The following is a 14,906-nucleotide window of genomic DNA, read 5'->3' as shown; positions in this document are numbered from 1 at the left end:
CGTGTTGGCCAAAGGGAATTCAAATGTGGGAACTGAAACATTCTAAGAGCTTTTAACCTTTCTCAATGCATTGCTAATGCATAATAGATACCACCTTGCTTCACAATGAATCATGTGACAAATAAAAATGCTAATAATGCGGCAAATTACAGTCGCTGTTATTGCCTGCACCAATTACAGACAATACCAATGTAAATTGTTACATATGCCCCACATGCAAGTTTACGTATTTAACATGTTTATCTCTTTCATCACACTTACATGGACAATGCATATCAGCAACATTAATGTTTTTCAGTGTTTACATCTTGTTTCCAAATGGTGAATGGAGAAGGTTACAGAGCACTGATTATTCATGAATGTTATGACATAATCCAAGGCTTAAAATAAGCAGTTTTAAAACGCTGTTTGCAATGTAAATTTTGGACTTAATGCCTCATGTAAACAAATCTTAACTGAGAATCAAGTGCCTGCTAACGGTTCCAAATGATTTTTGAATGGCACTTTATTTGTGTTCAAGTTTCAACAATTATAAGACTTAATTCCTGATGTGTACAGAACAACTGCCATGCCACATGTATGTGGACGTCAATGCTTTGATTTTAGTTTTCTCTCCGAGCGGTGGTTGCATTTTGATTGATTTGACTCGTCCCCGAGACTCTTTTATCCCAAATGATACCAACATAAACACACTATCATAATCATGTTAAATTCTTGATTAAGAACGCCAAGAAACCATTTGTCGCTTACGCTCTAATTGCGTATTCGACACAACGTCTCCGCTAGCTGCTAAAATGTGAACAAAACACATTGTACATTCAAATGCTGTCAGACATTTCAAACTCAGACAGAAAAAGGGCATTGATGCATTAAACATGAATTACTGTAATAATAATAAGAAGAATGATAACAATGACAACAATAAAGATGAATAATGTCATCATATTGAACTGAAAATCGATCCTTAAATGGTAAGCAACTTAATGTTTGGGAGCTATTTTAGGATTAGAATTTTAAATGTACTTTTTTTTGTTCAAAATATCTTTACGTACCCACGTAGGAGCAGCCTCCGGGCCTGCCAGTGTTTGAAGTCTACGCAACTGACTCGGACGAGGGTGTGAATGGAGAAGTGCGCTATGGCTTCTTGCAGACCGGAGCGGGCAATAGAGACTGGGAAAACTTCCACATTGATGCCACATCAGGAGTTATTACAACCACAGTCAAACTTGACCGAGAGAAACAGTCTCTTCACAGTGTGAGTAAAAATGGCACATTTAAGTTACAGTAAGGTTAAGGTTTCTGAGTGCAAGTGTCTCTTACAGCTTATCATTGTGGCCCGTGACATGGGCCAGCCAGTGCCTTATGAAACCACACAACCTCTGCAGGTGGCGCTGTTGGATATTGATGACAACGAGCCAGTCTTCCTCAAACCACCAGTGAGTAACTGGTGTTTCTCAGAAAGGGAATGACCCTGGTCTGAATGCGGTTATACGCGCAGTTGAGCATTGCTCCATTTGTGTGTCTGTGCGTGTGTTGTGCACCCCAGCGTGGCAGCTTGCCTTACCAGAGGCTGTCTGTGCCTGAGCACTCCCCTCCAGGGACTGTGGTTGGCAATGTAACCAGAGCTGTGGACGCCGATGAGGGCTCCAATGCCATTGTTTACTATTTTATTGCAGGTGATCCAGCCCCCTTTCTTTCTATTCTGTCTGAAGTTAAATGGCGCACAAATCACACTGCATGTATTTCCATGTCCTCCTGAAGGAGGAAACAGTGATGGAAACTTCGGCTTGAGTCTAGACGGAGAGCTAAAGTTGTACAAGGAACTGGATCGTGAGGAGGTCCCAGTCTATTCTATCATCGTCAAGGCCTCCAGTAACAAGAGCTGGAGTCCCTCCAGGGGTCAAAGGGCTTCACGGGCCAAGGCCTTGGACCCCGCCCGAGACCCCAGCCTATTGGAGGTGCGGATTGAGCTGGAAGATATCAATGACCAGAAACCGCGATTTTCCAAGGCAGAATACACTGCTGGTAATCTTTGTTCGTTTTTGTACGCGTCTTGGTAAAGCTGTCGAATCATGTTGCTATTCTTTCTTGGTTGCAGGTGTGGCTGCTAATGCCAAAGTGGGCTCAGAGCTCATTGAAGTGGTGGCAATAGATAATGACATCGGCAACAACAGCTTGGTGCAGTATCACATTGTTACCATCCGTTACTTCCCGTCACAGAGAAATGGCAGCGAAGATGTTGGGAGTATTTTTATTATTGGTGAGTCTCCTTCTTTAGCATTGTGCCAGATGCTTAAAATTACCTTCATTTATGTTTGATACTGCATATGTTTTTTTACACAGTAATAAAACCCGAATATAAACATCCCAGTTCAATATATATATATATATATATATATATATATATATATATATATATATATATATATATATATATATATATATATATATATTATAATTAATAATCCAAATACTAGATACCACTACAAATGCAGTTGTAAAAAAAATAGTTTGTATGTTGACTGCGCTACATTTTACTGAAAAGTTCACAACATGGGCTTAGTTATGGCATTTTTTTTTTTTTAAGTCATCTGGAATGTCAGGTCTACAAAGATATATTTTGGTGACCAGTACTTTTTCTTTGTGACCTCCGCAGGTTTGGCAGATGGTATCATTCGCACCTACGACCTCTTCACAGCTTATAGTCCTGGATATTTTCAGCTGGAAATTTTGGCATGTGACCTGGCAGGACATAGCACCACCACTAACGTTAACATCTACATCCTACGGGACGATCAGCGTGTGAAGATAGTTTTTAATGAGATACCCGACATGGTCCGTGAAAACCAAGATGATTTCATTAATTTGCTATCCAACATCACTGGTGCTATTGTCAACCTGGATGACATACAGGTGAGTGTTTTTTTTTTTTTTTTACGCTAACTAATTTATTTTCATTGTGGGTGTTAAAAATGTTTGCCGTTTGTTTACTTTGGACCAGTTTCATGTTGACAAGAAAGGCAGAGTGAATTATGCCCAGACAGACATGCTGATACACGTAGTCAACAATCAAAGCAACACCATTCAGGATGTTGAAAGGTGAATTCCAAACACAACAAACTTTTCAGTCACTCTTAATCCATTATAAACATGTTCCTGACTGTGCTTAAACATAGATTTTTTTTTCTTGCATTACTGATATTTGCACTGCATATTTTTTGTATTATTTCCATTTTTCTATTTTTTTCCCGGAGTTGCTCCCGAAATTATCTGCGCCATACACAATGAAGTTGCTCTTTTTCACTTGCAGAGTGATCCAGATGATCGATGAAAATAAGGAGCAGCTAAGAAATATGTTTCGAAAGTACAACGTGGTGGATGTTCAGCCCGCCGTCGGTGACAAGCTGCCCGACGACATCACCACATTGCAGGTCAGCTCGACCCATTAAAAAAAAATGCGTTTGTTATGTGCTTTCGTTGTGTTAAATTTCTATTTTGTCTGTCTGTCACAGCTGGTCATCATTATTCTGGCTGTGCTGCTGTGCCTGGCAGGAATTTTGTTTGTCTCAATGAACTGGCATTATCGCAGAGTGTAAGAGTGTTTCAACATGTCACTCACTCATGGAATTTATGTGTCTGCTCCGTCACATTTGAAGCAAGATCCCTCCAGATTGTCAAGAGTAGTGACTGTTTTGTTTGTTTGTTTTTTTACTGTTGCAGGCATCAGAGAAAGCTCAAAGCTATTGTTGCAGGATCAACGGGTATGTGTTCATCCATCTAACTGCATGTGACCATACTGTATGTTATAGTGCAAAGGATAGATCTTAGATAAGAAGTTTCTGGGAATTTCTTTTTCTTCCCCCATCCAGGAAACCAGGGTTTAATGGATATTCTGGACATGCCCAACACCAACAAGTACTCTTTTGAAGGGTGAGATTTTCATACCATCTACGTAAATGAGTTGCGTGATGCATTTTTCAGAATACTAGATTATGTTTGTATTTTTATTTATTTACATGCAGGTTGATTTGAACTCAAATGACACCATGTGGTTTGGAGTCCATATCTCAGTTTAGGTCTTTCTGCATGGAGTCTCCAACATATCAAATGCATGCACATTAGGTTCACTGCAGAACATAGATTGTCTATTGGTGTAACTCTATTTGTTAGTTGTTATATGGCCTGCAACTGAGTGGAAAAAAAAAATCCTGGGTGTATTCCAACTCTGGCCTAAGTCAACTGTGATAGGCTCCAGTTACCCAGGAAACTTATTAGTAGAAGGAAAGGCCTTTTTGGTCAAATGAAACATACTGTATATTCTATTAGGGGAACAGAAGTTGACTGATGGCTTTATTACTTGACATTGTATTCATGTTTGATGAAGTGGTTACCATCTAAAAGCAGTTTACACTGCCTCCTCTTGTATTGTATTTCCAAGTAACAGTGCAGAACTCTCTAAGACCATAAGGGGAATGTCATATCAAAAAATAATAACATAACTGACAAATAATGACATGAATGGACAGAAGAAGTGGCAAGAGTACTAAATACATTTAAAAAAGCGTTAAGTGTACATCTCTGTTGATCCCTAAGTCCAATATCTCGCCACAGAGCTAATCCGGTGTGGATGGATCCATTCTGTCACAACCTGGAGCTGGCCGCTCAGGCAGACCACGAGGACGACCTGCCTGAGAACCTGAGTGAGATAACAGACCTGTGGAACAGCCCTGCACGCACTCATGTTCGTACCCGCAAGATTTCATTCATCATGCACAGTGTCCAGAAAGTCTCTTTGGAAATCCATGTAGCTACGTTTTAGAAAACTAGTGCAAAATTGTGTGTTTTATTGTTTGCTTGTTTAAATTTGTGGCAGTGGGTCTCTTCCTTTACGATTTTGTTATATTAAAGACACGCATGCTCATTCTTATATGGTAGTCAACCCAAAACTGGAAAAAAAAAGTTGCACGCACTCACCTAAACATGACATTTTCAATCATTTTGTGTTTGTGAAATATGAACTAAGAAGCAAAATTGACCTGTTTTTGTTTCCCCGCAGCACATGATGTAGCCATTTTGCCACATGTTGTCAACTGAAAATGACATCACAGTGCCTAAGATCTCGGCGCTTCCATGTCACACAATTCAGAAAACACATGATCCATGATTGGTCGTTACTTGAGACGATTTAATGTTATTTTCAGTCGATAGCAAGTGTCAAAATGGCCACCCTCTGAGGTGGATTTTGCATCATCATTTATTTTCCACAAATGCAATATCAATTGGAATGCTACATTTAGACGAAATAGACCGAAATGTTTTTTTAGGGGCGATACCGATGATTAGTGGTCAAGGAGGTTGATAATATTCCATCTATCCATTATGTTTTTTTTTCCATCACAGGGAACATTTGGTCGTGAACCTCAAGCGAAGCCTGATGACGATCGTTACTTGAGAGCAGCGATTCAGGAGTATGACAACATTGCTAAACTGGGCCAGATCATGAGGGAAGGGCCTATCAAGGTGAGACATCAAATGTTGGCCACAGCGAATTGTATCGCTCCAAATTCAAATGCCACTTGATCACTCATCATACTTCCAAGTGAAAACTAAAATCTCCTTCAGTAATTTCTGAGAAGAAATCAGGACCGCAAGCAAAATGACTCAGCAGCTTTCATGTTCAACATCTCTAGTAAAAGGTGTGCTTCCAAGAGTTTGATCCTACCTGCCATCCTGTCAGGGTTCCCTTCTCACAGTGGTCCTGGACGACTACCTGAGACTGAAAAAACTATTTGCAGCCAGACTCGTCACTGTTTCCACCAGCCAGGGAGAAAACTCATCAGTCACTGAGGTGGGATCAGTTGACTGCTGCGTGCTGTCGCTGCCTCCTTTGGCTTTCCATCTGATCTGGCTTTTTCCTCATGCCTCGGTGACTTTGGGGGAAAAAGTGTTGCTCAGTGATAATGTATTTGGTATGACACCAGGAAACATGTTCTTCCAAGTGGCTTAAAGGTGTTCTCTAACTAGAAGACTATACAAAGACTTCTAATTTGACCAAAGCCCCCTCACAGGTTTTGTTGCATTCATTTTGATTTTTGGGGTATCCACATTCTAGCGGATCCGCTTACATCACTCATAGAACACAAGAAAATAACGTTATAAAGATGATGTGGAATGAAAGGAAGTTTTGTCAGAGTATTTTAGAGATTATTTTCAAGCTGCAGTTTAACTCATTCGTGCCATTGACAAGTATATTACGTTTTTCTACCACGGTACATTTCAACCTTGGAAACAACTTTACCATTGCACAGTCACCATCAGATAGTGACGACGTCCCATGATAGATATGAGATTGAAAATGTCTTGTCTTGCAAATGTCAAAATGCACTAAAGTGGCTGTCGGTGTTTAAAAGTTGGCTTTCCATACCAACTTAATCTGATGCAGTCCTAACCAAGATTTATTGCATGAACCTATAAATAGGGATGTCCCAATATGAAATTGATCACGGATATTGATCCAATATCAGACCCCCAAAATATTACCACATTATATCAGTCTACATCCAACATCACCATGTTTTTATTGGTGTTATTTCTTTGGGTCCATTATTTTATTTTGTATTCATTGCATAAAGTTATGGAAGCCAAATGTATGGTATAAATAGGTCTTATGTTCTCATGCCTACTGTTACTGAATGTTCTTTGTTTAAATGGTATCACTTGTTTAAGTTTCTTCTAACATTTCATACTAAAACATGAATCCAATATTGATATGCAATATTGGTTTAATGCGGGCCCATAAAACAGTATACGTACAAAGAAAGAAAATTGTATCATCTTGGCTGATAACGAAATGATATCAGTCTCGGACAGTACTGAATGCTGCAATATTGGTATCGTATCAGACATTAAAAAGTTGTGAAACGCTAAGTAAAACCCTTATTAATAAGTATGCTCGACTGAGGGACAAAATGTCATTTAAGACAAGCAGAACAGTCTGGTTTTGGTTCAACATGTTTTAATTCAACACCTTTTCAGGTCTGGCTTTTCTGCTCTCAATCTTGCTTCCTTCTCATGTTTATTGCTTTTTCTATGACATGTTAACGTTCCTCTTCAGCTTTTTTAGATTTGTTTGTAAGCAGTTTTTAACCTTATTCATTGCGTTCCCCCCCGTCTTTTCTGCCTCTGTCTACTATCAGCTGATCCAGAGTGACTTGGATGAAGATGACGAAGAGCGCGTAAGTGTTGGTGGAGGTCGTGGCACTCTGCGTTTCAAACACAAGCTTCCCATGGAACTGAAGGGGCCGGAAGGTGTGCACGTGGTTCACGGCAGCACAGGTACCCTGCTGACCTCTGACCTCAACAGCCTGCCAGAGGATGACCAGCGGGCTCTGGTGCGTTCGCTAGAGGCTCTAAACGCCGACGGGGGGCTTTACTCGGAGCGCAACGCCCGCACCGAGTCGGCCAAGTCGACGCCGATGCACCGTCACAAGGACGGCGAGCTACCGGAGAGCCCCTTGGAAATCACTGAGTTATGACTAGCCGAGGCCTCGCTGGTCTGAGCCCAAGCATGACTCAAGTGTGTGTGCGTGTGCTTGTGTCTCCACACCACCACCTTGACCCAGTTGGGGAAGGTACAGGGAAGAACCGAGAAGGACCAGAGCGTGAGTGTGCTAGTCCTTAGCCCACGTGGGTCAAAACTCACAACTTGATTGGTTTAAGTGGATGGCGAGCCTGTTTAAAAGGGTTTTTCTTCTCCCTCAAATTGAAGAGGGAAATGAGCAGCAGGGCGCAGCGAGACCAAAACTTAGGCATCATCAAGTTTCGTCCATATAATGAAGAAACATTCCTGTGGAAGAGACAACGGTATAAAAGCAGAGTGCTCCATCCAAACCTGTTCTGCTTGAGGCATACTTGGATTGCATCCACTTACACTAACACAAATGCACTCACACACAGCTCCACACATTCAGACCAGCGAATGGCCTTCAACGGGAGACTGAATATTCCAAGTCCTTTTCATATTATGAGTTCATTCCTAAGTGTAAAACCAGTGTCTGTGTGTGAAGATGGAAAATGAAGCTCTTATTTTAGTAATGATGGGAAAGTTATGATGCAGTGCGACCGCAATGCCTCAAATATAACTTCTTGATGCTTGAAAAAAGTCAACTTTCCATCTGAACTGTGGAAATTGATGAATCCAAAATAAATGGCACCCAACTGGCCAAGCTGGAACATGCTGGTCCACCTTAAGCATGTTCCAAGTTTGTGGTTCACATGGAGAGCCCCAACTGATAACAAAAACACCTCAACGGATCATTCAAGATGGTTGATTTTGAAGCAAAAACTTTAAGTATTAGTCCTTAAAAAAATTGAAAATCAAAAGATATCTTAGCTGTTGTATTTTATTGATATGAAGATGGCAACTTGCCCACAAAGACTTGACACTGCCACCCGAGGGGAGCTAGAGTCATGCTCAAATGGAGCCATGTTTACTTTATTTTTTTATTTCAAGATAAGTATTGGAATTATTTTTTAAACATAAATGCCTGCTTACCTCAACAGGTAGGTTTATTTGGATGTCTGTGGACATACATGTGAATTGTGCAAGTGTTTTTCTTTTCTATGATGCTGTTTCTGATGACTGGTGTGTTTCCCAAGTTCATTTTTATATGTACATTTTGTATGTTTTCATTTCTTTGTCGTTTCTGTCACCAGCCCTGAGATCTGTGATAATAAAAGAAATATGCAACCATCTCTCAAGTTCTTAGTAGGATGACAGAAAAACCGTTTGGTGTTGATAAAAATGGTGGCCAATTAAATCATGTGCATTAACGTGAACAATACTTTCCCGACATTGATAAATAAATGATGCAAAAACGGGCATCTGTGGCATCATTGCCACCTAGTGGTTGGAAGCAGTAAACACAATTTATAAGACCATCAATTTGCTGATTTATTGTTTCCAAATTATATAGAAAAGTCATCAAAAACAGATTTCAAGAGACCTTACAACAACAGCCAGAGTCAATGCAGAGGTCTCTTTACTGTTAAAATTCAGCTTCATCGGCTTGTGGCGCTCCCAGAAGTGGTCGTGGAGCTGCTTGCTGGCGTCTTCTTCAGTGTTCGGTTCAACTGTGGCGGTGGGAGCGCAAATGAGATATTCAAGGACAGAAATTTATGAAAACGTTTAAACAAGAAAAATAACGACTGAAATTTATCAATACTCACCTCCTCAAACTTGTGAATCTGCCGGATGAAAAAGTCTCCATATCGGCGAGCCACTTTGGTGTCGGCTATGTGGATCATGTCCTTAGAAGATGAGAGGAGAAGCATATTGACAAACAAAACTTAATAATTTGCTATATTTCTAATCCAGAAGAGGTAAAGTATGCTAAAACTCCACTTTTCTTAACGTTTGGTTGCCTCTTCGCTTTCATGACATTGTCCAAAAGCTCTTAAATTTTTGATACAACTAAATATGTCTGACATTTTATGCTTGAACTGGAAGCCAAAACCTGTTTTAAGTACAAACGGACTCCATTGCAAAAAAGAAAATGAATGTGTATTCCGGTCTTCTCTGAAAATGCGGCTGTATGATTATTCTGCATGAGTGGGACAGTTCTCCATTTGTTACGTGACAAATTGAGGACCCTGGCCATAAGGGGGGGGGGGGGGGGGGGGGGGGGGGGGGGGGGCACTTTGAGGGTGCTATTGTGAGTGAATTAGCATGGCCAAACTTTTTTTTAAGTTGATTTTCCATGACACGGACAATTTAAGGAGGGAATAACAAGGCCTGGAATGTGTTTGGAAGTTAATGGAAAGAAAAGTTGATACACAGAAAACAACTATGACCTGGTGATGGCAAATAATTCACAATCACATTCTAAAGTAGAACCTGTCCTAGTTCAGTTCTTCCAGGAAGTTAAAGAACATTCCTTATATTGGGGCTGTACCTTGTCAATATAAAAGTCAACTTCAGAAGCTGACTGGAATTCTCCATCCAGAGCTGAGATGCCACTAGTCCACACCAAGTTCTTCATCTTGTGCTTGAAGACGAGCAGCTGAATCCGGAAGTCCTGCTCAGTCATGTCCAGGAATCCTGCCAGCTTGGCCACCGGCATTGTGGTGTACAGCTTCAAGAAACTAGAGTGCAACACAACAGCAGTAAGATAAGCTTCCCACGTCAAAACAAAGCAACGGTCCACTTCAAAGCCAGTCAGTCGGTGGCACCTGCGGATAGTGGAGAGCTGAGCCTGCTGCTGCACCTCCTCTGAAAAGACCTTGAGCTGCTGCTGGAAGGGCTCCTTGTGATAGTTGACATTGACAGTGTCATAGTTGGGCACCACCGGAGACAAGAACTTGGGGCGGGCGAAGCCAAACAATTCTTCAAACACCTGCAGGTCACTGAGGCGGAAAAGGTCATATTTTCTGATTAATGGCTTGTCAGTGAATTGTAAATCTTGCTCCTACTCTAACCATGGAGTGCCAAAACCTCTTTTCATTGCTGGCCAAATTGCATATCATTGCACTCCTGTTATGGTTATAATGATGAAACCACTGATGGACATTCGAAATTAACCACGTGTGAATTCGCCAATTCAATCTTTTTTTCTTGTCTTTGTTTGTTTTTTGGTTAGTTAAGTTATTTTCCATTATTTATTGAAAAACATACCTAGCCGCTGTTATGCATTCTTTCGGCACAAGACAACAACATTGACAGGTCAATTGAAAATAACGATTTGGCACCATCTTATGGCAAGTATAGGCAAACAAAGCTTTCTTAATTACAGCTTTAGTATTTCCGTTTAGCATTGGATAGCTACACACCAAAAATCAGTAATTGGTACAGACCTGAGAGTTAAGATCACAGGGCAGGCCACATTTGGCAAAGTAAGAGGGAAAAATCCAAATCAAAAAGCTTAGGTTCAATGTGAGCAGGAATAGATGAGTAAATTTAAAAATTAATGACCGACAATTTAAATGCATTTTTAGGGAAGTGCAACACTTTTTTTCTCAATAAATGTTGGAAAACTGTACTTCTGCAATAGTTTAAAAAATGCTATGAAACCAGTCGGACATATTCGTAATTGTTTCGCTAAAAGGCTTGGGAAATGTTTGCACGTTTATTTCATCTTGTTAAAAAAGCCATCTCTTACCATGCTGAGCTGCATTATGTTTGCATCCAAACAAGGTATGTGGCTCGTGCGGGAAGCAATTAACCCATACTTATCATGTTCTGTATGGGAACCCAAATAGTTGCCTCGTAATTGTATAATTGATCTGACATTTGGCATTCTTTTGACATTGCTACTCTTATAAAAAGTGTGGCAAGTTTTTATGAGCCCCATACTGGGCCGCACGCCTCGAGTAGGGACTCCTGTGCTTTCAACAACGAAACATAACACAAGATAACAAAATAATATTGATCAAATAAATACCCTTTCTGCATGCGCAGCATCTTGTCTCCATACTTGTCCCTCAGCTGGGTGTGGATGCTCTCATCGATACGCATGGGATACATGGTGAGCGCAATGGCTAGGAGAGCGTGCATCTGCTCGTTCTGTTTGTTGATCTGCAAGCACAAGCGCATGTATTTAAATACAGCATGGGAACACAGCAACATTTTCAAATCAATATGTGTTTAGTGAGTTACTTTATAATTTACTGTAAAAAGCCTGAAATGTGACTTGTATAAATTTGGGACGCCAAGCCTTGAGAATGAGTTGAATTTGCTTTCACTTGTTAATTGGTTCTAATATGACTGTGCTTGGCTCTATATGCATAGCAGTTTGCTGGAAGTTCTTCAATTGTTCGGCCCTAAACGGGACTAACCATCTCATATTTATACGTTGACCTCTGGAACATGTTTCTCGTCCTCTGGATGTAAAGCAGGATGTTTGCAAATACTCGAATGGCATCCTGGTACCGCCTCATCATTAGATAGGCAAAGCCCACATAGTAATAGGTTGTGATCTGGCACTCGGGCACACGGGAGTACATACTCTGAGGAGAAAAACAAAAGCAGTTCAAAATGAATTTACAGGGCTTGATTCGACCTAAGTGAGTTTTACCTTCTTGTTGAGCTCAATGTTCTCTAAGACTTTAATGGCCTGGTAGTAGTCTCCTAGCAGAGAGTGCAGCCTCAGCAGCCCCACCAAGCTGAAGTAACCCAACATCTTGTAGAGGGAGTGACGCCCATATTCCCCGGCAACACTCTCCGGGTCCCCTGCAACATATAGTAGGAAGGTATTTTGACCTTGACCTCCTGAAACCTGGTCAAAGCATCCTTGAGAAGTTACTGAGCTATCCGGTATTTAAACTATATCATACACTACGCAGTGTTAACCTCATGTGATTTTTGACATGTCACTGTCTTGCTAGATTGAACAAGTGGTCATCATCTTGTGACTGGTTATTGTAAAGGTAGGACAACCTTAAGATGAATTTCATACCTCCGCTGGTGTAGACTTCAAGCTGGCGGTTTATGTTACTTTTATCCACAAGGGAGTGGAGGACGTTCAGAACGCTGTGTACGTTCCAGATCTTTGGGTTATTGCGCAGGAACTCGATCTCATCCTCCGGCTTCTTGGCTGTCTTACAGCGGTACTGACTGAATGACTGAAACTGAAAAGAAAAATGAGTTGAGGTTATGGTGCGACCTGCAAATATAGGTTTGTTAAATCCTTCTTTCTCTTGCTACATTTTATTTCTTTGTAGCTTTAATGTACATATTTACCTGATAGATAAATTCATCTATTATGTCCCAGAGCCATTGATTTGGTAGTTCCAAGGGGGCAGGACCATCAGCATCTGCGATAAAAACCAAAATCCCCATGATTGACATTGCAGTGACAACTGATGAAAGCAAACATATTTTTTAAACTTACTCAGAATGTAATTGAAGAGATTGCAGTAATTGTAGTAGGACTCAAAACGTTGGTCTAAAGTCGGTCCCCCCTAAACAGTAATTAGATGGGTGGGTTATTAACACAGATGAACTCTGAAAGCTTTCCCATGAAATGTAATATTTCTGTGAGAGAAATGGTGATGACATACGCTGACTTTAGCATAAATATGCCTGTAGTACAGTTCCTTATAAAGAATGAGGAAGACTGCATCTGTTAGAGGCAAAATGGGACAGGTTAACATCAGTGGAGTCACACAAGGTGCATTCAAGACTGTTGGAAAATCTGAAAGACACATTTTGGAGATTTCGAGGTTCGGCCAATCTTTGTAGTCCAATGTAAACCAAAAGTATGACCAAATACACATGTGCAAGAGTGGTTATATTTTACTAGCTTTAGTGCTTGTTTTCATTCGGCTTGCAGGTGACCTGAAGCTCATCCTAGCTGATTAAGGGCAACATGCAGACCAACACTCATACATTGGTAATTTAGAGTCTTCGTTTAATGTGTGTATTTTTGAAACCTGGGAAGAAAATACATGAGTAATTTTCCCCATTGGAGACCAAAAAAAAAAAAAAATAGGTGTATAGCTGTTACCAATGTCTTCACAAAGACTTAAATCAACTCACTCACCATTGCCAACAAGTGATGAAATTGACTCAGCTTCTGGCCAAGGAGACGTCTTGAAAAAGCGGTCAGTCAGCTTGTTCCAACTTGAAAAGAGTTGCATCACAACACGGGTAACCCTTAGAACAAAGGTAACCAGCACCAAAAGATGCCATTTGGAAGAGGGCCTTTACCTGTTTTCATAGACATCTTGGATCTCGTATATTTTCTGTTCAATACTTTCGCTGGACACACGGTTAGACTGCAGTTCGTACACCTTCTGGTCGATCAAGTCCGAGATGGTTTTGTGAAAGTATTGAAGGAAATTCTTGATCACCTCTGGGATAACATGGTAGGTCTGCTGCTCATACTGCCGCTCATAGGCCATGTCAGCTTTGGGGTCACCTGCGATTACATTGATATTGATCGTTAGGCATTTTAATGCAAAAGGTGCTATATCATGCACGCAGATGGGGAGAACGTTCACTCACCGGTGTGGAGGTCGTACTCGTTAGAGTAGCCATCGTACTAAGGAGAAAAAAAGGTAAAGAAGCATGAACAACACCTGTCACAGAATACAATCATCAATGATGTCTAGAAATGCATATACTATGCCAGCCACGAACGGCGCGCCATCTACGGAACTAAATCAGCTGTCCTGATTATACACGCTAAGGAAACCAGAAAAGAGCAAACGATTCCGATTGCCGTGTTGATTTGATCAACACAAGACCCGTTAGTTCGGGAATAAGGTTATCGTTCACAACTACAGCTAGCTAACCGGGTATAACTACAACGTATCGCATCGCCTGCTGCAAAGACAAAACATTAAAACGGGGGAGGGGTCTACTAACATCATCATCGTCGTGGTACGACATAATTCCAGATGTGATCCAACTGAGAGTTTTCTTCAATGAAGGGGATTTTATCAATATATGATCAGCTAGCTAAACCTGCTAAACCACGCAGCTGCTGCTAGCGGGAAGGCAGGAAGCGGAAAGAGTGAGATGACGTACAGTTGAAATATCGCGATATTAGAAAATACTTTTCTTTTTCTGCATGAAAAAGAGATGCTTTCCTTTTCTTTTTCCCTTTTTATGTGACAAATTACAAACAAACAAACAACAACAAAAAACAAGATAAAATAATTATTTTTCCCTTTCCTTTTTCCTTTTTTTCAGCCAATAGCCTATTGACTCACATTTGGATTAATTTAACAACATTTAATCCACGAGCAACAACCCATCCTTTTAAATGACGCATCACTGGCAAATCTGCGTTATCATATCAAGAGAAGTCAAATTTATTTTTTAGTCCTGTCAATTTGTACCTATAAAATGTTGAAGAACTTGTCATTTTATAAGTCTACCGCTTGATGGTGCTATAGCCACAATC

General features: G+C 40.6%; 2 protein-coding genes across 2 annotated transcripts in view; one reads left to right on the top strand and one right to left on the bottom strand.

Annotated features, from left to right (window-relative positions):
* The window catches only part of cdh23 (cadherin-related 23), a 171,124-nt gene extending 162,370 nt beyond the window's left edge, over positions 1-8,754 (top strand). Inside the window, exons 55-69 of the mRNA XM_088421399.1 lie at positions 1,061-1,255; positions 1,323-1,436; positions 1,547-1,676; positions 1,762-2,025; positions 2,099-2,260; positions 2,657-2,913; positions 3,002-3,099; positions 3,311-3,431; positions 3,513-3,592; positions 3,721-3,761; positions 3,870-3,930; positions 4,612-4,741; positions 5,401-5,520; positions 5,738-5,848; positions 7,197-8,754. Coding sequence (XP_088277525.1) covers positions 1,061-1,255; positions 1,323-1,436; positions 1,547-1,676; positions 1,762-2,025; positions 2,099-2,260; positions 2,657-2,913; positions 3,002-3,099; positions 3,311-3,431; positions 3,513-3,592; positions 3,721-3,761; positions 3,870-3,930; positions 4,612-4,741; positions 5,401-5,520; positions 5,738-5,848; positions 7,197-7,535 — 2,223 coding nt within the window. The 3' untranslated portion in view covers positions 7,536-8,754. The remainder of the gene's footprint in view (positions 1-1,060; positions 1,256-1,322; positions 1,437-1,546; positions 1,677-1,761; positions 2,026-2,098; positions 2,261-2,656; positions 2,914-3,001; positions 3,100-3,310; positions 3,432-3,512; positions 3,593-3,720; positions 3,762-3,869; positions 3,931-4,611; positions 4,742-5,400; positions 5,521-5,737; positions 5,849-7,196) is intronic.
* A 174-nt stretch (positions 8,755-8,928) lies between these two features.
* Positions 8,929-14,511, bottom strand: eif3l (eukaryotic translation initiation factor 3 subunit L). Its single transcript, XM_088421400.1, has 15 exons — positions 14,366-14,511; positions 14,003-14,039; positions 13,706-13,916; positions 13,539-13,618; positions 13,057-13,118; positions 12,888-12,957; positions 12,737-12,810; positions 12,453-12,624; positions 12,072-12,226; positions 11,833-12,003; positions 11,439-11,572; positions 10,231-10,404; positions 9,954-10,143; positions 9,229-9,309; positions 8,929-9,132 (listed from the first exon to the last, which is right to left on the bottom strand). Exons 1-15 carry the CDS (start codon positions 14,387-14,389, stop codon positions 9,061-9,063), a joined length of 1,707 nt encoding a protein of 568 aa, XP_088277526.1. The 5' UTR covers positions 14,390-14,511; the 3' UTR covers positions 8,929-9,060.
* Between the last annotated feature and the right edge of the window lie 395 nt (positions 14,512-14,906).

The sequence above is a fragment of the Hippichthys cyanospilos genome, chromosome 8 (genome assembly GCF_059441005.1).
Source record: "Hippichthys cyanospilos isolate Australia breed blue-spotted pipefish chromosome 8, RoL_Hcya_1.0, whole genome shotgun sequence".
Lineage (NCBI taxonomy): Eukaryota > Metazoa > Chordata > Actinopteri > Syngnathiformes > Syngnathidae > Hippichthys > Hippichthys cyanospilos.
The sequence above is the reverse complement of the archived record's forward strand: the minus strand, read 5'-3'. Positions and strand labels throughout refer to the sequence as shown.